Raw genomic sequence first — 23,603 nt, 5'->3', positions numbered from 1 at the left:
GTTTTACTTCTATTTGCAGTAACTACTTTTTAATTTAACATCATGTTCATGTTCTAATAGTTTTACGGTTTTAGTGTTTTTGAGATCAGATGTTGAATCAGATTGGTGGTGGTGGTGGTGGGTAACTTTCGTTATACTCTTTTTTTTTACAGTGATGTAAGTTTATTGTTAACACTTTGTTAACCATAGGATTTACTAATTTTAGCTATGGTTTATTAAAAGTTAAATGTATGACGTTGAAACAACGTTGCTATATCAACGTTGATTCACTTTTCAAAAACAGCGTTGATTCAACGTTGATTCAATGTTTATTCAACGTTGAAATGCCAGCTGGGTATAGTACCAGTCAAAAGTTTGAACACACCTCTTCTTATTTAATATATTTTTTTTTTTATGATTTTTATACATTGTAATTTTAATAATAATAATAATATTAAAGACTATATTAAATCTATAAAGGAATACATGCTTTCATCCTATAAACAAAAAAAATTAAACAAACCAGAATATGTTCTATATTTTATATTCTTCACAGTAGCACCTCTTGCTAGGATTAGACAGTTTTGCACATCTCTGCTGGATTTTCTCAGTCAGCTTTATGAGGTAGAGTCACCTGGAATTCAGGCTTTCAGTTAACAGCTGTCCTGAACTTATCCAGAGTTATTTACTTGAATTTTTTTGTCTCTTAATGTGTTTGAGAGCATCAGTTGTAAAGTTGTGAAGAGGTAGAGTTACAGGTATACAATCCATATTATGGGAAGAACTAAAACTTCCCAGCTGGCATTTCAATGTTGAATAAACATTGAATCAACTTTGAATCAACTGTTAATTTTAAAAAGTGAGCCAACGCTGCTATAGCAACGTTGTTATGTTAAAATTAAAATTAAAATGTTAAAATTTCGACGTTAGCACAACCATTGAACATTAAATGTTGATTCAACGTTGTTTTAACATGTAACATACGTTACTTTAGTCATATTTCAACCACATTTCAACATTAAAGGTTGGTTGTGTGCCAGCTGGGTTTGGACTTGATATAAAACAGTGGACAAACACCAGCAGATGACATGTCTCTCCAAACCATCACTGACCATCAGTACATTTTATATTTCATTTGTAAATCAAGGGAGCAGAGTCTGGAGGAAGAGTGGAGAGACACACAGTCCAAACTGCTTGAGGTCTAGTGTGAAGTTTCCACCAATCAGTGATGGTTTGGAGAGACATGTCATCTGCTGGAGAGATGGAGATGCAGATTTCATTTTCCAGCAGGACTTGGCACACTGCCCACACTGCCAAAAGTATCAATTAGTGTTATATAATATTCTAATTTTTACATCGATTTTTGGGTTTTCATTGGCTGTAAGCCATAATCATTAACAATAAAAGAAATAAACGCTTAATGAATTTAACATTTTGAACTGGAGTACTGAAATAAAGTAACTTTTCAATTATAATACTTTTTTTGAGATGCATCTTTATATGTGAGAATCTATAAGAAAGGCAGTAAGTAGAAGCTGCTTATTAGAGGAAGAGGAGGAGGAGGAGGAGGAGGTTGAGAGCTCCAGTTTCAGGATGGGGAGGCAGGCTCTGTTCAGCAGGAGGGAGGAGTTCAGACCCTGCAGCTCAGCCTTTAAAGGAGAGCCAGACAAACTTCAGCGGTTTCTCCTGTAGACGTGGCCCGGCTGCCCCGCGTCCCACAGGCCACGATGTCCCCCTTCCTCAGGTCCTTTCTGCTGCTGGGGGGTCTGGTTCTGGCCTACGTGGTGTACCTGCTGCTGGGAGCGCTGGTATTCTCCGCCATCGAGCGGCCTGTGGAGGACAGCCTGCACTCCGAGCTCAGCTCTCTCAAAGCCCAGATCCTCCAGCTCAGCTGCATCAACGCCTCCACCCTGGAGGACTTTCTGGAGAAGGTCCTGAGGGCCAATAAATACGGAGTTTCAGTGCTCAGGAATGTCTCGGTCGGCTCTAACTGGGACCTGGCCTCCTCCCTGTTCTTTGCAAACACCCTGGTCACCACTGTGGGTGAGTGAACTGGTCTAGAACTTGTTGTTGAGAGTTTAGAGTTCATGTAGCTAGCTCTGATTTATCTTATTAAGCCCAGACATGGTGGTAAAGTTCTCAATAAGCTCGATTTTACACTTTCAGACACACTGAAGTGGTGCTTTTTTCTTTTAGATTGGAGCAAAATGCAAAAAAATGCTTTCTATGTCTCCAGCCTTAGACTTTCACTTTTATATACACCAGAACAATTAATTAAACTGATAAAAATGGATGATGACTGCTGTAAGATAACACTATAAGATTAAAAAAAAGAATTAACACTGAATATCTGGCGCAAATTGGCTAATCTGGGGTGGCCAGTTTGAAGTTTGACCAAGATTGTGTGTTTTTTGATTGAGTTTGTGGTTTAGCTCAGTGGTTCTCAAACTTAAGACCATGTACCACCCATGCTTAAATGTAATTTCCATATACCACCCTACTGTAGCTAATATTTGTGCTTTGCTCACTTTTGCAATTGGCACATTATTGATTATTGTTGTTAATAAGCTTGATTATCCACTTTCAGACACACTGAAGTGGTGGTTTTAATGACTTTTCTTTCAGATTAGAGCAAAAAGCAAAGAAATGGTCTTCAGACTGAGATTTTCACTTTAATTTAAACCAGACAATAATATGAAACTGAGAAAAATTATAATGATAACTGCTTTAGTTTTTACACAGTAAGATAAAGATATTATTTTTACTGAAAATGGGTTTGTGGCTCAAGTTGGCTGAACTCTGCTGACCAGATTGAAGTTTGACCAAAACAGAAGAGTCGTTGTCTGAGGTAATCTACTGTATCACCCAGGGATGTTTTGGTTTTGGGTATCACATTTTCAGAACCATTGGTTTAGCTGGTCTGATCAAGTATAATCAACTTGGGCAAGCTGGATAAACAGTATGACCAATAGGCATGCACAGTGATATCCAAATTATATCTGTATCGGCCGATAATTAATTGTTTTTTTGTTTTTATATATATATATATATATATATATATATATATATATATATTATATATATATATATATATAATCATGAATATATATATAATCATATATATATATATATATATATATATATATATATATATATATATATATATATAATATAATCATTATATATATATATATATATATATATATATATATATAATCATTATATATATCAATATATATATTAATCATTGTCTGCCAATATGACCAATATTTCAAACTTATACTTGCCTATACTATTATTGGCCTACTATTTTTAACTTACAATGGCCATGCTACTTTAAAATGCATTATGAAAGCTGGTATTAGTCATAAAGTTATGCTGGAATTGTGAATTTATTGGTGTCAGTTTCATAGAATTTGATAGCCAGTATTCTTTACTGCAACTTATTTATTTGATTAGCTCCATTATGTGGAGTAATGAAGCAGTGCATTTAGTCAAATTGAATAGTGAGTCTTAGGAAGTTTAGAACTTCTGTGTTTCAATAAGATTATTAATATGCTGAGAAACACTGGACACATCCAGGTGTTTGACTGCAGTGTAGTTCTGGCTGTGTAGTTTTAGATCTCCTGCTGCTGTTTATATTATTAGGCTTCTTTTGCTTTGTTGTTAAATGAAAGCAGTACTGGTGTATCACTCTTTAAACAGAGAATTATACTAATGTGGAACAGAAGTATTTAATCATTAACTTATAGGTTTCCAGCTCTGATATGCGCACTCTAACATCAGGAGCACTTTCATAATTAAAGTTATTTGTAATGTTAGTCCTTCTATTGGGATCAGACTGCAGTTTTCCTGCTCAGGCTCATAGATTTGAACCCTCATAAAGGGTCTGTTATTCCTAATTCATAGTATTAGACCACTGTGCTGCATTCCTGCTCTCACTCTGCCGCTGTACTGCAGATTTTAAAGCTTGTCCGCTCTAATACGTTAACTTTAACCTCAGGAAGAGTTCACTGAGTTTAGGGAGGTGGGTTACAGAGTAGAAACTCTGATATTTTAGGACATCTGTGTGTCCGATGAGTAACAAAACTCTATAAATAAAATAAAAAACAGTGTCTATTGTAAATGTAAAGACTTGTCAGACAGTGTTGTATTTAAACCTCACCAACTAAATATCAGGGTTGTACTCTGACATTCAATCCCACTGTTGTGATTGATATAAAACTTTTCTTTTACTCAGATTTTAAATATGATTTGTGTTTTTATTATTTTAACAACAGCTATATATTGCTTTATCACAATATATATTCGATATATAGAATCAAGGTATCAAACATAACTTGGCTAATTAGCTGCATCAGTCAGTCACATTTAAATTGACTTTGATTGAACTGTTATTTTCATTATGATCTTTTTCACCCAAGTGTCCACGTCCCACCTAACAAAGAATAAGTAATTTATTTACTGCTCACATTAATACTGGGTTGGGTTGTTTATCCTCTGTAGGGTAAATGTATATTTCAATTTAATAGTGTTTAATTAAAAGCAGAATCTTGTCACTGACCATATGTTAAAGCCTCTTGAGCGTACATAAGCGTACATAATAATCATCATTAGAACAGTAAATGCTGTTTAGTATGGAGTGGTTTCCCTGATTAAAGTTCTTTATTGTTGACTCGGGCAGCAGATGGAGAGTTGGCTTTTATAGACTTCATGTAGACAAGTGGTACTAAAATAAAAATGATCTAATAGCCAATCAGAAAAGAGCTCAATTGCATATACCATCACACAAAAACAAACACAGAAACTGCCTATTTAGGTGTGGTTTTTATTCTGGTACTTGAAACCCACAGAGCTGGTGCACAAGATGACCTCGGAACATTTTATGCATGCACAAAAATATTGAAATCCATACTATTTTTACCTGTAATTTTCACAATATTTATATTTGCTTGTGTTTAATGCTTAATCTGCTGGACTGCATGTAAGCTTAAACTTTCAATTAATTAGTAACAGTAGTTTCTGAATTAGCAAAAAGGTAAATTAAATATCCTGATGTTGATGTGAAACTTGATAAATTAAGATATAAATTAGTTTAAGCTCGTCAAATGTTTTTTGGCACATTTTTGGCTGCATTAACCCTAGAATGCTAACACCTTTTTTGATTTTTGTTATCCACACAATTTTTTCATTCAATTGAGTTGTATGGGACTTTGGGGAGCTTCAGGGAGCATATTGATGACATTTATGTTATGGTTGAGTGCCTCCTCCCATCTATGTTTTTTTTAAGAGGATGTTTTTTATTCGATGTTATTGATAGAAAGTAAGATATTTTATGGGTGTAATTTATCTGCCTCCAGCTCTTTTATGTCATGTGATCACAGTCTGCAGTGTAAAGATCTTATTATTTTTTTGCTACCAATAAGTAATACTGTTTTAGTTTGCTGTTATTTACAATGTTATTGCAGCTATTTCTATGTGTTTATTGTTAAAAAATATCACAACAGCGTAGGCATGCTTCACTAACTATAAACAGTGATCAAAAAGCCTCACATTGCAAGCCTGACGATTGCAGAAGTGGACAAGCTCCAAACAAAAGTGCAAATGGAGAAACATGCATCCTGTGTGGAAGCCACATCTAGCGTGCTGTGTATGTGTATGTTCCTGTAAAATGTTTTGTAGGTGTTCTGTGGATGTTGTAGTGAGACTGTGGGTGGTAAATGGTTTAAACAGTTTGAAAACTACCGCATTATGAAAGTTGGCTGTTCCTGTATTTGTGCTCTGTGGTGAAGTTGCTGCTGGAACACAAAGATCAATATGTAGCTTCTACAGAAGCTTATGCTCATGCTGGAGTGTTTAAAGGTTTCCTTTTGTTTTCACTACCGTGAACAGTGACCTGCGTTAGTGTGTGTCTGTGTATACGCTGTTATCAGCTCAGGTCAGCTGGAGTGAAGTTCACTTCCATTGTGTTTGTTTAGTTGGGAGCTCGGGTTGGTTTACTGCACTCTTAAAAATATATAGGTCTCTAATCAGCTCTTGATGTTAAGGAGTAGTTGTAAAGTATTTTTTTTAAACATTTTTAGTGGCTCTTCTAAATTACATAAAATATTCCAAGCTTTAGATTTCTTGCTTGGCTCAGATAAATGCAAGTTTGATTTTATAACTTTTTTTTTTTTTTTTTTTTTTTTTTTTTACCCTCGAACTATACCATATCCTTTGTAGAAAGGGTCCATAATCAATGGGGATTGACCAATAGGGGATTAGGTTATAATCAATGGGGATTAAATATATTAAAAATCTGATAATATACAATACCAGTCAAAATCTGGACCTACCTTAAAGTCAGAGGTTTTTTATTATTTGAATATTTTTTCTGCAATGTAGATTAATACTAAAGCCATCCACACTATGAAGAAAAACATATGGAATAATTTAGTAAACAAAAAAATGTTTTATATTTAGTAGCCCCTCTTGCTTAGATGGCAGTTTTGCACCTCTCTGCATTTTTCAGTCAGTTTTATGAGGTAGAGTCACCTGGAGTTCAGGCTTTCAGTTAACAGCTGTGCTGAACTCGTCAATAGGGCTGCAACTGATTGAATATTTCTTCCGATTAGTCAACAATTATTTCTGTCATGTCCTCCATCTCTAAAAACAAAAGAAACAGCTGAATATGATAAAAGGCATTTAAATGTCTTGATGATGTAAAGTAAAATAAATGTATATAATCTGTTGAGTTTGTGCACTTTTGGAGAAACAGATCAGCTTGAGTCTAAACTGTATATGTTAATGATTGCATTTCTGTACACAGCACTTTGTGTAATGCAGTACTGTTACAAATTAATGATTAGTCGACAATAAAATGTATAGTCGACAAATGTAAATAATCTACATTATTGATTATATCGACTAATTGTTGTCAATAGTTTATTATTTGAATTTCTTGAATTTCATCAGTTGTAAAGTTGTGAAGAGGTAAAGTTGGTATACAGTGAATAGCTCTATTTCAGTAATATTCTAATCCATATTATGGCAAGAACTAACAACTAAGTAAAAAATTACTAAGAAAAAAATGTCTGACAAAAAATCGGAAAAACTTTTTAAATATTCTTAGGTGCAGTCACTGCAAAGACCATTAAAAACGTTATGATAAAACTGGCACTCATCAGGACCACCACCTCAGGAAAGGAAGAGTAAGAGTTTCCTCTGTTGTACAGGATAGGTTCATAAACGTTACCAGCCTTAGAAACCTCAAGTTAACATCTCCCCAGATAAGAGCTTCTAAATACTTTACAGAGTATTTTGGTTTGTTTAACACTTAAGTTACTACATGATTCCTTATGTGTTCCTTCATATTCTGGATCACTTCAGTAATCATTTACAATGTAGTAAAAACTAAGAAACTTGAAAAAATATTAAGTGAGAAGTGTTCAAACTTTTTTACTGAGCACTTAATAATCAATATGTAAAACAGGACCTCAGTTTCACCTCAATTTAGTGCAGTTTAACCTTCAACAATTTAACACAACCAAACATGACTGAGTTCAAGTTAAACATTTTCTTGAAATTGTGTAATCACAGAAACAGTGAGCTAGAGACATTGGAAAGCGATTGTCAGACCAGTTGTGGTAAATTCCAGTGTTTTATACTGAATCTAATCGATTTATGTTCCTGGTTATCCTTGTTAGCATTGTTCCAAGTTGGCATTGTTTGTGATTCCAGTTGATAATGCCACATTTATGCAGTATTTTGCGCATCCAAACACCATTAAATCATATCCACAGATAGAAGTTGGACACTAACATGTGTACAACTGATTTAATGAGACACAAACAGATAAGTGATTTTGAACATCTTGGATACTGAACTCTATGTTGATTAGGCTCTCCGGATTTTCTGAGTGGAAATTCCAACTTGAAATCTCGTACTTGAAATGCGTTCAAATGGAATGCAGCATGCTTTCTTCTAGTCCTGTGAGATTATGGCCTAATTTTTTATTTATTCACAAAAAATCTGATGTTCGATTAAAACCGTTTTTTTTCCTAATTACTAAAAGTCGAACTACAGATGACAAAGAAATGGTTCAAATCTCGGTTTACCTGTAAAAATGAAATAAAAAATTGGTTTTGGTGTTTGGTCTCTTTGGGTTGAGTCGAATCAATGATTAAAAATGTATATACACAGCCATGGAGAAACTCACACACTGACGGATACTGGATTATACTTCAGAACGCAGGGTTATGGCTGAAAATTGAGAAATAACGCACTAAATGAGTCACAGAAAAAGTCTTTGAAGGAGAGATTAATATGGTTTTCCCGATTAATCACGGATTATCACCAGAGAGCAAAGAAGATACAAATCTTACCGAAAACGGTAAGATTTATTTCTAGCTAAACATATGCTTTATCCCACTTTGAGCCCATACCGAAAAAAAAAACTGTTCCAGCACTTTCGACACAGTCCTCTGGGAAATGCTTACGAAAAATATGTATGTTAGTCTGTGGAAGGTGTCGGTAACCAGGGTTAGACAGATAAACACTGCAGAAATGAGTAGCGTTTTCAGATATTTCGATTAAAACATAAAATGACTGTGAAATTATGATTACTCCGTTTTGAAAACCATTTTGTAATTCAAATTAATCAAATTAATTGTGAAAATCTTCAGAAAAAGTTCTAGCACACCACACAGGCATGTTATTTTAGTATCCTTCAGTTGAGAAGCTCTCTGTTGAACACTGTTGTTTTTCTGCACTGAAGTCAGTGTGAGCTCTAAAATAGGACTCACAGGATCAGCTATTTTCCCAGTAAGAGCCTCGCTGGCAGGTCACCGACCTGCTGGACCACATAAAGCCTCCCTTTATACATGTTAACATACTAACCTGTCCAGATGGACTTTATCGTACAACACAAGCTTGTGTGCACGACCTTTCCCTGCTTTTTTTTTTACTGCCTGCTTGAAGCAGCGTTTCGTAAAAACGTTTAAACTTGCATTTTAGGGCTATGCATTAATAAGGACTTAGCGGTATGATGTGTATCAAGATACAAGGGATATGATTTAATATTTGTCATGAATAAAAAATAATAGCATACAAAAGTATAGAAACACTTAAATATGAATTCATATTTATTAATTCTGAAATAGAAAATGTACTTTTAATGCATTTAGAACAGTAACATATAACATCCAACCAATATTTATGTTTAAAGAATAATTAAAAATCAATACTATTTTTTTTTACAGAGTTATAGCAATAAGATATCAGTATTTTCTTACACTCCTACCAGTTTGTTTGTAGTGTGAAAACAATCTTGATCTGATGAAGATCCATTGTAAAAAAAAAAAAAAAAAGTCACTCTTTCTGGTCGAATTCACACATATATTTACATTTTGAGATCCATTGTGGAAAACACCAAAAAGTTCATGGACTCCCTCTTCAAATTTTAGGTACTATCCCTTCAATTTAAATTCTATTTTAATCTCAACAGTGATCCAGGGCAGATCTTTACAAGGCAGAACCTGCTATTTCTGAAAATAGCAGAGTCGTCATGATCTGATGAAGCGTCTGTGAGAAATACAATGTGAAAAACACCCAAAAGAGGCATTCTTTCAAAACATGCTCAAATTTACACATTTAATTTCTGTTGATATTTACATCTAAAGTGCAGACATATTTGAGTCATCTAGGATCTCCTGAAAATCTGACCTGTGTGAAGGTGTTCTGTAAATACTTATATTATTACTAGGGGTGGGCGATATGGCTCTAAAATAATATCACGATATTTCAGGGTATTTTTGCGATAGCGATATACTTGGCGATATAGGAAAACAGAAAAATAATTAATTCATTTCAGGAACATAGTATAATAGTATAACAGCATAATCATAATGTGGCAAAATAAATAATATAGCATAAAATAATATAATTCAACAAATAATATTGCAGAATATTTAGTGCATGCATATAAACTGCAAACTAAAACAATTATAAAATAAATACACTTAAAGCTTCACAGTAAATAATAGACTACTTTTAAGACAGAACAGCCCTATTATCAAAATATGAATTTTAAATATCACAATATTTCTGTGTCACGATATATTATATACGATATAATATTGCCCACCCCTAATTAATACTAATGCTAATATTTAAAAGAAGTAGTTTAAACTATCAAAATTGAGCTTGAGCCCACAATGAAAGAAGAAAAAGAAAGTGTTGTGCTGAAATCAGACTCAACCAGATGCAGATGCTGGGGATTGCTGTATCTACTGTAACTGTAGATTAGCCCATAGATTAACTTTAATTAAGATTAACAGTAATAAAAGGAAATCGAGGTAAATCTGCTGTACTCGTTCTGTTGTGATGTGTGTGCCCCTGCAGTCAGTCTCATTTTAGCAATTGGGCACAATTTGGCACTAGGCTCTAGGTTTGCTTTTGTGGTTTGTCATGTTTTTTACATTAACTTGTTAGCTATATTAGCTATATTAGCCTCGTATTTACAGTCTAAAGCTAAATAATTAAACTTTTTAAATACTAAATGCATTTTAATTGACAACATTTCATGTAATGTGTTTGGTTGGTGTCTTGAAAGATTTGAAAAGCCATCTAAAAACTATCAATTTAATTCTCCACCTGTTAACTCTCTTCTCAGGTTATGGCCACACGACCCCTCTGTCGGACGCAGGTAAAGCCTTCTCCATCGTCTACGCTCTGTTTGGCGTTCCCTTCACCATGCTGGTGCTGACGGCCTGTGTGCAGCGGTTAATGCGGCCGCTGACCTACAAGCCCATCGCGTTCTGGCAGCAGCGGTCAGGCTGGCAGCCCCATGTAGCTGCCACTGGACACTTTATCATCCTGCTCTTGGTGGTGGTGCTGGCCTTCTTCGTGCTGCCTGCGGTGATTTTCAGCACTATAGAGGAGTCCTGGTCGTTCCTGGAGGCGTTCTACTTCTGCTTCATCTCTCTCTGCACCATCGGACTGGGGGACTTTGTACCGGGGGAGCAGCCCGACCAGAGCCTGAGGCCACTCTACAAAATCTCTGTTATGGGTAAGACAATTTTGACAAATCTTTTTTTTTTTTTCTGCTAAAATCCACTCTTTCTTGTTATTTCTTGTGAAATAGAATAGGTCTCTCTGAGTTGTATATGATGCTGCACATAAAACTCTTCCTCAACCTCCATTGTCTGCAGTAGCTAGTAAAAGAAAATACTCAGAAAAACAAGTCGAGTTCAGGAAAAGCACCATGTCTACTACAACCTGCGAATTGCTATTGATAGCCACGCCCACCTTGGCTCAGGACCGCCCACAGGCAGAGCTGAAGCCATGCAGCGACACAGTCTCGTCAGACAGGAGCCAACAGCGCTACGAACAACATGTCAGAAGTTTGTTCCTGTGTTATTTGTGCAAATAACACATCAGTGTTGTATGCTTTGCCCAGTAATTCAGAGCTAAGGAACAAATGGTTAGAATTAGTCTATGGAGGAACACCACCAGCCAAGTACAATTGAGATAAGTAGGTGAACGTTTAGAACAGTTCTGTTTACACTAGTTAAAGGTAAGAACTGCTGTGGCTCAGCCAACCTTGGGGTGGATTTTTACTTTCTGAACCTGGACAACCCACCTCTGTATAAGTATAGGTTTATATAGGATCTCCGGTGGATTTGGCGTTTTACAGAGACTCTAAGACTAGGTCAGTAACTGAACTGCACTTAACAGGGCATTACACATGTTGTAAAGTAACATAAAGTATGTCTGATTGTGACCGTTCTCATAGTGAAGTTTTTTTTGTTTAAACCATGCAGGTGACAAAGCAGTTACATGACAAAATGAAAAGAAATACCACCATGATAAACAGTTACAGAATAGGGTTGCACAATACAGTTTCAGCACTGTCATCACAATGTGCTCATGCCCAATAGTCACGCTGCAGGATGTGCACTGTCATTTAGGGTGAATTAGGAAATAAGCCTACATGTCATCTAGTAGAGGCAGATTATATTTGATCAATATCGTTTATATATTAATCTTATTTTCAAAAGACAGCAGCTATTATCATCATGAACTCGATGCCTGGAGATATCTAGTAAAAGTAGTTTTTTAGTGTTTGATATGATTGTTAGACTAGCATCTTCTTGACTGCATCTTTATACAGTACCAGTCAAAAGTTTAATTATTATTTAAACATTTTATGCATTGAAGATTAATACTAAAGTCACCCAAACATATGAAGAAATACATATACATATTTATTTAGTAAAAAAAGGTTAGTATCTAAGAATATAGAAAATGTTATGCTGAAACTGGCCCTCATCAGGACCACCCCAGAAATGGAAGTCCAAGAGTTTCCTCTGTTGTACAAGTTCATCAAAGATACCATTCTCAGAAACTGCAAGTTAACAGCACCACAGATAAGAGCACTTAAATGCTTTTTCAGAGTATTTTGGTTTGTTTAACATTTCAGTTACTACATAGTCTGGATGACTATGTAAAAAAAAAAAAACATTAAATTAGAAGGTACTGCATATAGGCTCAAATTTACAGTGGAAATTCCTTGCATGGAAACATACTGTAGATGCAAATAAAACTGTCAGAAGAGCAGATGTTGGTTTTGGTGCTCAGCTCTAGTTCTGAAACATGTCAGAAGGCAGCAGGTCCCAGTGGACTGAGAAGGAAATGAAAACGTATTGTTCTCTTCTGAAAGAGCTGTGAGCGGTGTGTTGGAGGGTAAACAGACACTGCAGTTGATTGATGGTCGTTTCCTGATTGTTATTTTAGTCAATGTGTCTTCACACTTTTAAACTTCTAAATACAGACATTAAGTTCAATGTCAACATCACGCTGCTGAGCCTCAAAGCTCTCTCTGTAAACTTCCTCCTCAGGTTTTGCCTCAATAACTGGCAGCAGTTCTCTTCTGCACAGCTAAAGAAAGCTTAGATGCTTAGAAAGACATACTATATAGGGGTTTTTCTCTCTAATTTAATTTAGAACTTCAATTCAGTTTTGGAGCTTGGTGGAAAAACTGACTAGAGTCAGGAGGAACTCCCTCAGTCACGAGGAACCGAGACTCTAAAAGGGGAACTCCCCGAGAGCTGGGACATCTGATGGGTACCTGACCTTTGAGTGCCCATTAAAGTGACTGCGTTCTGTTAAAACGTGGGTTAAAAGTCTCATGCTGTAAAAATGCATGTACTAGTGCATTTCCAAAAATGTCTATCATTCAAAATGTGAAACTCATATTTTATATGGATGTATATTACACAGAATGATCTATTTTTATCTATTTTATTTATTTCGTTGTTTATGATTATGGCTTACATCCAATGAAAAATAAAAAAAAATCAGTGTCCCAGAGTATTATTGGTACTTTTGGCAGTGTGGGCAGTGTGCCAAGTCCTGCTGGAAAATGAAATTCGCATCTTCATATGCAAGTTGCAAGCAGAGGGAAGCATGAAGTGCTGTAAGATTTTGTGGGAAAACAAAACTGCACTGACTTTAGACTTGATAAAATAAAACACAGTGGATCAACACCAGCAGATGACATGTCTCCAGCAGTCATCAGAATAAGTCCTCATTCTGAACAGAATATTTGTAATAGACAAAGAGATTAATTGATTGATTCTTATTTCCTTAAGAGAATGAGAATTTGATCAGGAGATCGCTGGTTTAAATCCCAGTCATGCTGCTTGCTATCAGCTGCCGGAGCCCCGAGAGAGCACAATTAGCCTTACTCTCTCTGAGTGGGTACAGTAGATGGCGCTCTTTCCCCTTATCACTCCTAGGGTGATGTAGATCAGCACAAGGCTGCGTCTGTGAGCTGATGTATCAGAACTGAGTTGCTGCACTTTTCTCAGAGTGCGCTGTGATTCTACTCAGCAATGCTACACCAGCAGTAGTTTAAAAAAAGAGGCGGAATCTGACTTCCCATGTATCAGAAGAGGCATGTGCTGGTCTTCACTGTCCTGGTGTCGTGGAATCACTAGTGATGGAGGATAAACAGCTGAGTAGCCGCTGAGTGGGATGGACAATTGGCCTAGCTTAATTTGGAGAACATGGGGGGGGGAAAATGAATAAAATTATGTACATAAAAAGAATGGGTTGATAATTTGTTTAAATTTAAATTGTCATTGTAAATGTATGGGGAGAAATTCTCTTCACATTGGAAAGGGTACTTGATTAGTGTGGAGAGAGGCTTTGAATATCATAGCTGTCCAATGAAAAATAAGTATCTCCATTTTTGACTATTTTTAGTTTACTACATAATTTGAACAGGCAGTCTGTCCCATACACTGTACCAAATTTTCTTTGATTTCTTGATTAATGGACCAATAGAAGTTGCTAAAAAAATTTAAGCGCTGTCCAATGAAAAACATGCATCTCCAAAACAGCCAGTGTACAGGAGAGAGCTGAAACCCTCTAAACTCTCAGTGGAAGTCAATGTAAAAACAGTGTGTTTTATATACAGTATATCGTGTTGTTAGAATGAAACTGAGTGTGTAATTTAGCTTAAAGAGTGGACATAGTTTAAATAGTGGACTCTACCAACAAAACATCATGTGCCTGTAAATATTAAACAGGCAGTTCATGTGAAAGTGTTTAAGTAAATGAGTTAAGAGTAAATCGCTTTACATATGTTTTAATTTCCTGTTTTGTTTAACCTGATTTGAGTTCATGTTTGTGCTGAATGGCTCTTTAATGCCTCCCGCTGCTGCTGCTGATTTGGTAATGAAGTTACTGGTTCTCATATGAGATGGCTTAGCAGCACAGATCAAATACTTCACTGTTTGAAGTGTAAAGCTTGTGCTGGGTGAGGAATGCTTTTGTTGATGCTCTGGGTGCATCTGGCAAACAGCCCAGCTAAGCTAATGAAACAGGCTAACAGAGCTGTGGCTGCTGTATGGGTTTTCATGTCAGATGAGCTGAGGTACAAAATTAACCTAAGCAACATCAGTAGGCATTTATAACTGTGTGCACAGGAATCAACATGTTCTCATGAAAACTAATAACCACCAATATTATCCCTACCTTCCTGTTTACCATCTCCTAATCACTGTCCATTTCATAAAGACCACCACAGAGCATCTATTATTGTTTGGGTGGTGGGTTATTATTTTGTGATCAGCAGTGATTAGCATGATGGTGGTGTATGAGGAGTTACTGTGTGTTGTGCTGGTGGTACAGTGAGTGGATGAGATGCAGCATTGCTGCTGGAGTTTTTAAACACTGTGTTTAATCACTCACTGTCCTCCACTCTATTACACACTCCTACCTACAGCTGCTCCACCTTGTAGATCAGGAGTAGGTAATAGGCATGAAACATCTGGCCCGTGCGGTTGTTTTAACTAAAATAAAGATAATTTAAAAAAATAATAAATAATAATAATAAAATGCTTTTGTAGCGAGCTTTTGTTTACACTCCCCTGTCTCTCTGTCACGCTTGGTGTGAATTCATTTTCCGCTCGTTCTTGGGCTCCCCGTCTCCTCATAAGGATATTCCAATTCCAAGGTGTTCCAATTCACTAGTTCTGAATCTGTTGCTTCACAGTTTGTGTTGGCTTTAGTAAATAGAAATTGCAATATTTGAGGGCGTGTGTTTTGTCTACTTTTTCTTTAAATAAATGTTGAACCAGTTAAATTTTTTTTTTTCTATCGAGTTATGTAATAGTGGAGTGCATTCAATGAATTAATAGATTAAATTTTTCACACTCATTGTCATAATTGTCATTGTCATTTTTCACATATTGTATAATTTTTGTTTGCATTAAATATCTATATTATTGAACTATAGGTGCTCTAAGCTCACCCCTTCAATTAGACTTAAGTTACTGCTTCATTACTTCACATGGTGGCGATAATCAAATGAATAGGGTAAACCTGCGGTAAGAAATATTGATGGTCAAATTCTGTTAAACTGACACAAATTAATCCATAATTTCTGATTATTTGATTATTTAGGAGTATTGTATCCTCTTTAGTAACACAGAGGCTGTGAATCATAGAGAATTGTCTTACGATATATATCAAGAATCGCAGAATCACAGTTGTAATAATATCGTATTGTAATTATAAGTGACTGTTCATTGTGTACTGTAATTGTTTCCAGTCTTAGTGAATTCTAAAGTTAATCCAGTAGGATGATTAAGTACTTTTGTTTTTAAATCAAAAACTCAGCAGGTATTCGTTTAATGTTGTGGGTTCAGACTTAAGATGACTGTACAGTTCTAAAGTCAGCTATATGCTGTTTCACACTGTTTGTGTTTGCATGCCCATCCTGTGACTGAGCCTCTGTTTTGCAGACTGATACTACATTCACACCTTCACTGTGAGATACAACACCCAGCATCTACGAGCAACTGCTTCATACTCAGATATACACTGTTGTACAATAAGGTTGTAGGGTAAAGAATTAGCAACTTACATTTACAATTTTTAGACAACTAAAAATTATGAGTTTCTTTTATTTTACCATATTAAAAACCTCTGGAATATAATCAAGAGGAAGATGGATGATCACAAACCATCAAACCAAACTGAACTGCTTGAATTTTTACTCCAGGACTGACAAAGTTATTTAAAAGCAGTGTGTAAGACTGGTGGAGGAAAACATGCCAAGATACATGAAAACTGTGATTAAAAACAGGGTTATTCCTTAAAACTTTATGAATATGAACTTGCATAATGTTTTCTTTGCATTATGTGAGGTCTGAAAGCTCTGCATATTTTTTTTTTATTTCAGCTGTTTCTCATTTTCTGCAAATAAATGCTCTAAAAGACAATATTTTTATTTGGAATTTGGGAGAAATATTCATTTTACTCAAACATTTTCTCTGATTTTGCTATTTATATGTAAAAGATTCAGAAACTGAAGTGGACATGCGTTGCTTCTGGACTGTTGTTTGAGAAGCTGCTTCATCATTTTAGTGGTTTTCAGGGCAGTTGGAATCAGCCTGAGCACAGCAGTAATGTTCTCCTTTAAAGAGGATTAGAAAGGAGTATGCTTGCAAAACGTGCTGGTCATGTTGGTCATGTGATTACTGCAGAATAAAAAGTGTGTGTGTTGCTGCAAATCACAGGGTGGTGCTGGTCCTTCCTGGGGTTACAACGTTTTAACCAGCTCCTCCATTTCTTTCAAGCTGTTGCTGTTTTTCCAGTCAGTTTATACTGCTGGAGCTGCCCCAGCCAACTGCATTTGCTGTAAAATACAAGCATTCGTAATCAACAGTAGCCCAGCTGGTCTGGTAGAGCTAAAGGGCTATGTTTTTCCAGGAGGTTCCCAACATATACATATATATCACATCACCGTTGTGTAAAAGTGATTGCTCCCGTCATGATTTCTTTTCTTTTTTTCAATGTTTGTTTCAGGTAATTTCAACAAATTTAAGTATTAATCAAACACAACACATGTAAACACAAAATGCAGTTTTTAAATGAAAGTTTTTATTATACATGACCCTGTGTGTAAGAGTTTGCCCCCACTTAAATGGTCAGGCGTGCGGTGTCCGTGGTTGGTGTGGAGCTGGACTCATAGAATGGTTACGGTGCCAGACAGGAAGAGACTCTACACAAACTGCTCTCCATAATGGATGATGGTCACCCACTGCACATCACCTTCATAGAACATAAGAGCAGTTTCAATGGCAGGTTCTTGCCACAGAGCTGCTCTACAGACAGACTCAGGAGATCCTTTGTCCCCAGAGCCATCAGACTCTTCAACTCCTCCCAGTGGAGCCGGAGGAGAGAGGAGGAATGATGTTTTATATAAGTCTCATATGTTTTTGAAATCAATTTTTATCAGACCAGACAGGTGGGCAGGCAATAACACTGAGGAAGGTAGAGAGATGGAAAACAGTAGGTGAATTTTACGTTGCTGGAGTGCTGCAGAAGCTTGTTTGTGGGTTACTTACATTAGAACTAGTTACTGTAAAGTGATTTTTTACAGAGTTTCCTGAAAAAAAATTGTAGCAGCACTGAGCCTAACCACAAGACTGAGTGAGCCTAACATCCACTTACACAGAGATTCAGTGTTTTGGGTGGGGAAAACTGGTACAAAATATTATCACAGTTGCTCAAATACTTTATTTAGCAAAAAAAAAAGTATTTCCTCTCTCCTGAATATATCTCTTCATATAAATACAGATAAAAAATTACACCACAACAAAGATCTGTAAATAAACAGCAATGATGCAGGATGTTATCCTCTGGTTCTGCTCTCTGTGTATAAGCGTAGTGATAAACCACTTCCTGTGTTAATGTGAAGCTTCTTCTTGCATTCTTATTTATAACCAGAGATATATAGTAAGGAAGTAGAATTACCCACAAGTCCTAAAATGTTGTATCTGTATCTACTGGAGTATTATTTCAACTTCACTTCTGTGCTTAAGCACTAAAATGCTGTACATTTGCAAGAAAAAGTATGTGAAACCTTTGGGATTACTTGGATTTCTGCCTAAATTGCTCAATAAATGTGTTCTGATCTTCATCTAAATCATCTGCTTTGCTGGCTCAGGTCCTGGACGGGTTGCTTTCATTAATGGAAAACTGAATTCCCAAGTTTACCAAGACATTTTTATATTTTTATCCTAAATATTTAACCCCTACCTTCCTCTGTTTTCTGTTTTGTCTTCTCAGTGTACCTGTTTGTGGGTCTGATGGTGATGTACCTGGTTCTGCGTACGTTCCACAAGCTGGCGGACCTGCAGGGCTGGACGTCTTTCTTCCACCTGCCCCACTGTGAGGATGAACTTGAGGAGGATAAGGAGCCGATAGTGGAGGCTGTGAATGAAACCAAGCGAGAAGAGGAAACTGCTGCCAGCAAGCACCTGGACCCCGGCTCGCACGTCTCCTACAACTCCATCAGCAGATAAACACCTTCATCAACATCTTTACCCATCCTCTTCACTCCTACAGACACCACCATACTGTACTGTACTGTACTATACCAGCAGAGAGTGAGCTCATCACCAAACCGTGAAGTGTCTGTGTCTGTGTGTCTGCATGGGGTCCTGATCACACTGTGTGGAGGTGGTGGTGCCGGTGCTTACCTGCCTCCGGTGTGCTTCATGCAGGGCTAATTAAGTACTAATTAGGGTTAAGGAAGAACTTGTTCATGAACCAAAGTTCTTTTTGAAAGTGTTTTTTGTGTAATTTTTTGTCTATCTTTGGCTCCATCTCCTGGTGTGCTGGAACTTTGGTCTCTCAGACCTAGAAGTGCCTTATTCTATACAGCAAATTAGAAATTAAACTATAAAGCGTCCTATTCTCTTCTTCTCTTATTCTGTTATTCTAGGTTACTGGTAACTGACGTCGGCTGCTCAGTCTTAAACTAGTGTGTACACATTTACACTTTTTTTTTTTTTTTTTTTTTGGACCAGCTTTTGTATTTGAGACTTTTTTTGTTGGTGCCATCTGCTGGTTATAATTTCTTTTTTATTATTTTTTGTGAGCTGTACAACAATTAAAATTACATATTTAAATGTCTTACAGCATAACTACATGGAGGTTTAAGGGCGAAACACTTTAAATTCCTATATTTACCACATAAACCCAACTGTATATTAAAGTGTGTTTAATGTATGTTATGTATTTTTCTTTTGTTTACTTTTGTTTTGTCCAACTGACCAAATTTGCATTCCCTTCTCCCTATTTTATTCATATTTGAGTGTTTTGTAACTAGAAAGTGGCTATATGATCTGCATATAACATTTCAAACAAAATATATGTTCATGATGTGCAGTATGTCACGATATTTATTTTCTAAGATCTGGTGAGCTTGAAAAGGTGTGAACTCCAATATTGAACATTAAAAATAATATTGAGTATCTGTATTCAATGTTTGAATGTGCTGCATTGTATCCAGTTTAAAAGCACACACTGGTTTATATCCTATTGCCCAGCTCTATTTGCGAACTCTGCAAGAATCTAATATCTAATGTTTCTCCTTCTATGAAATGTTCTATCTTGTATCTGGACAAGATTTTTTAAACCAGTTTTGAGTCATTTTTTTCCATTAAGGGTTTTATTTACTGGATGCTTATTTTTTTTTTAATTTCTTAAAGTCCATAAATCCATAAATAATAATCTACCAGTGCAATAAAACACTTTTGAGGATTGAAAATGACTTAAACCATTAAACATGTCTAGATATGAGCTGAAATGTATTCCACCAATCTCAAAAATGAGAAAAAATAACTATTTAGATAAGATTTTAGATAAGATTCTTTCCTTCTGTTTGTGAGTCAGCTAAACATTCCTTAAAGGAGAAGTCTGGTGTAAAATGGTCTTTTCTGTGTTGTAAAACATGATTAAAAAGTGCTTACCTTTGATGAATAGCGCACCTCCGTTCTTCCAGTGTTCTAAGATCCAAAAATGTTAACGGTTTGTCCAAACACCCTTCAGACTGAGTGACACCGGGCATAATTTGTCCCAATAAATTGCTTTTTCCACTGTATCCAGCTCAAAGTAGCTCCACACCTTCTTGCTAGAATTCGGAGAGCCCTGACATTTAAAACGAGGCATTAATAACTTAAAAAGTGCACAAGAAGCTTATTAAAAAACACTGTTTACATCCTATAACAACACTAGCTTCAGCTCTGAGCGCCGCCATCACTGTACTGATGATAACATAGACATTTATTTTCATAGACTCTGCAAAGCCTGCCTCCTCGCGCCAGCTGCTACGCCAGGAGGGCAGGCTATGTGGAGTCTATGTTCTATATTCAGTGCTATTCTGTGTGTTATTCATCAAAGAAAGGTACTTTTTATCATTACCAAAAGTCCGTTTTACACCAGAGTTCTCCTTTAAGAATTCAATCTGTGCCAGGGGATCAATAGGAGACTTCAGGTAGTTAAAAACCCTCTAAAATATATAATTTATGATTTATAAAATATGATTTGTGATTTATTTATTTCCTCTTCACATGCTGGTACCAGAAGATGGTCACTATGGTTCTCATAGTACCAATGAACGAAATGTCTAGATAATTTTGACCACTTTTTTTGTGCAGTCTGATTGGTATTCAGTAATGTTGGACAGAGAGCTGTGATATTATTGTTATATTGTCTAAATGTTGTTCAATACATGGCACCCACAGAAAACACCAGTAGTGCTGGATGTTGGCTACAAAATGCTGTGAAATTAGTGCCGAACAGAGATTTCTAGTGGGGATAATTTTGCTATGAAATTCTAAAATATAAACTTGGTCTGTTTGTGTTTAAGTATTGACCATGTCCATGATATTCAAGCATATTGCTTACACCAGCAATATTAAACAGGCATATTGCCCACCTCTAGTTGAATAATGAAATGCAATAAATGCAATGCTATGGACGATTTGATTTTTTTTTTTTTTTTAAATATAGGTAAATTTAATAAGGATTAAGTGATGTATTTGATGTTGTCTGTATGTTTGTAACTTAAAGTAGAATTCTGGTGTAAAATAGAATGGTTGTAGTGAAACAATGATGATTACAAACTTTAGTCAAATAGCACACCTCTGTTCACCCCTAGCTTTCTGAAATACAGCACTTTTAGTCTTCTAATGCTAGTGATTGGGGCATAGAGTTGCCAATGTGAGGAAATGGCTTATTTTTACACCATTAACAAGCTTAAAGTAGCTCCACACATCATTGACAACATAGACTTCTTCTGAGGACCGTGACATTTAAAACCAGGTGCTGAGAGCTTTGATCAGTGCACTGATAGTTTATTAAACCACTGTTGAAGTAGTTCTGTGGAAATGCATGAATTGGAGCTATTACTGAAAAGTTCTCTATTTTATTTATGCTTTTTGCCACTGAAATAATTTCGCAGTCTGTAGAACTAGCTGAAGGTACTGTATGTATAAACTGTGCACTTCTAAAGCTCTCACTGCCTTGTTTTAAAAATAAGGGCGTTCTAGATTCTACTATCGAAGTGTGGAGCTGTTTTGAGGTTGTTAATGGTGTAAAACTAGAGATTTCTTTGCATGGGTAACCCTATGCCCCTAATGCTAGCATTGTAAGTCTGTTTTTGGTGCTGTATTTCAGGAATGCTGGAGTGAAAAGAGGAAGTTTTGTCATCATGTTTCAACCCAAGTCAATTTCACAATGGATTTTACCTTTTAAAGGAACAGAAAAAAAATAAACCTAAGTATCATGGTTTATCACTGATGGCAGAAACAGTGTACTTCTCTAGTTTACAGTGGGAGATGCTAAGCTAATGTTGCTAACAAACACTGGGTTTATTTACACAGTCACTAATCTCCTCACAGCCCCTCTGAAAGCTCCTCCAGGTCTTCATTGGTTTAGTGAATAGATGTGGTTTAGATCACTGTGTATAACTTTAGTCTATAAACACAAACTTCTCCTCAGGTGTTTCAGCTGTATCTGAAATCAGTGATGAATGGTGATCCTGTGATACTTTCTGTTCCTTTAACTGTTCGTGTAATGCTACAATGTTGTAACTGTAAGATTACAGTGGTTGGGAACAAAAAGGGCCACTGAGTGAACAAAGCAGAGTAGAAAATGAGTTGTTCGTGCACAAAAAATAATAAAACTGTTACTTTTCAGATTTTGTATAAACTGTGTGTGTATTTTTACTGATGTGTGTCTAACCATAATGAAGAAAAATCTTCTGGAGAGAAGAATACTCACGAGTGTGTTCCTGGTTTTCCAGACCACCAGAAAAATATACTCTATTTTCTCAACACATCACCATATTCAATGTTTTGTTACTAAAAGCATTTTTTGTAACATATTTTAAACTCCAGTTTAGCTTTTAAATGCTAAAAAAAAGCTTTTTGGGGAAAATAAAGTAGAGTTCATTTTAATACACAATTACACAAAAACTTAGGGTCGCAATTTGGCACTAAGGGAGCACAGAAAAGTATAACAGTTTGTATCTCTAAAATACAGCTCTGAAAAAAAAGTAAGAGACCACTTAAAAAATTGAGTTTCTTTGATTTTACCAAATTGAAAACCTCTGGAATATAATCAAGAGGAAGATGGATGATCACAAGCCAACAAACCAAACTGAACTGCCTAGGGCGATATGGCTTTAAATAATATCAAAAAATAATATTTTTCGAAAATTAAACATCACTGAATAGTTCATTAATTTCAGACATATGTTAAAGTTTAAGTTTATAGAAGAAGTTTCAAACATTTATTAAAAACAAAAAATCTTCAAGCTTTTGCCTTAGATTTTGTGAACAGCGACTCTAAAACAATAATGATTAACTACCACAAAAAAATTAACTACCACAATACTTTCAGCACAGTAAACAAGAGAAAACTGCTGTTATCACAACATTGATTTTAATATCACGATATTACTGGCACAATATATTGAGTCTGATCAGATATGGCACACCCCTACTGCCTCATTAAATAAAATAGCAGAGAAATGTTGCAAAGCCTGCAGTTGGTTTGATTTTTACTTAGGGAAGAATTGGGGTTGGGGGGGGGGGTGTCACAGTGGCGCTTCCCATCTAAAACAAATGAGAACCACTGTTTTTTTATGGATTTATAAATTGAATTCAGTAAAAAAAAAAATTGTTGAAAATTGACAAATTAATTAATTGACCAAATATTTATTAACACTTTACTTGTAACATTTCAACTTTGATTTATACTGTGTTTGCACATTTTAT

The 23,603-nt window shown here is 35.8% G+C and overlaps 1 protein-coding gene across 1 annotated transcript; it reads left to right on the top strand.

The window, feature by feature from the left end:
- Nucleotides 1-1,617: 1,617 nt before the first annotated feature.
- kcnk6 (potassium channel, subfamily K, member 6) lies at nt 1,618-22,520 on the top strand. The gene is made up of 3 exons (XM_022679449.2): nt 1,618-2,022; nt 10,631-11,026; nt 18,604-22,520. The coding sequence occupies exons 1-3, from the start codon at nt 1,707-1,709 to the stop codon at nt 18,837-18,839; spliced, it is 948 nt and encodes a 315-aa protein (XP_022535170.2). The 5' UTR covers nt 1,618-1,706; the 3' UTR covers nt 18,840-22,520.
- The last annotated feature ends 1,083 nt before the right edge of the window (nt 22,521-23,603 follow it).

Source organism: Astyanax mexicanus, chromosome 9 (assembly GCF_023375975.1).
Source record: "Astyanax mexicanus isolate ESR-SI-001 chromosome 9, AstMex3_surface, whole genome shotgun sequence".
Classification (NCBI taxonomy): domain Eukaryota; kingdom Metazoa; phylum Chordata; class Actinopteri; order Characiformes; family Acestrorhamphidae; genus Astyanax; species Astyanax mexicanus.
This window is presented reverse-complemented; position numbering and strand designations above follow the sequence as displayed.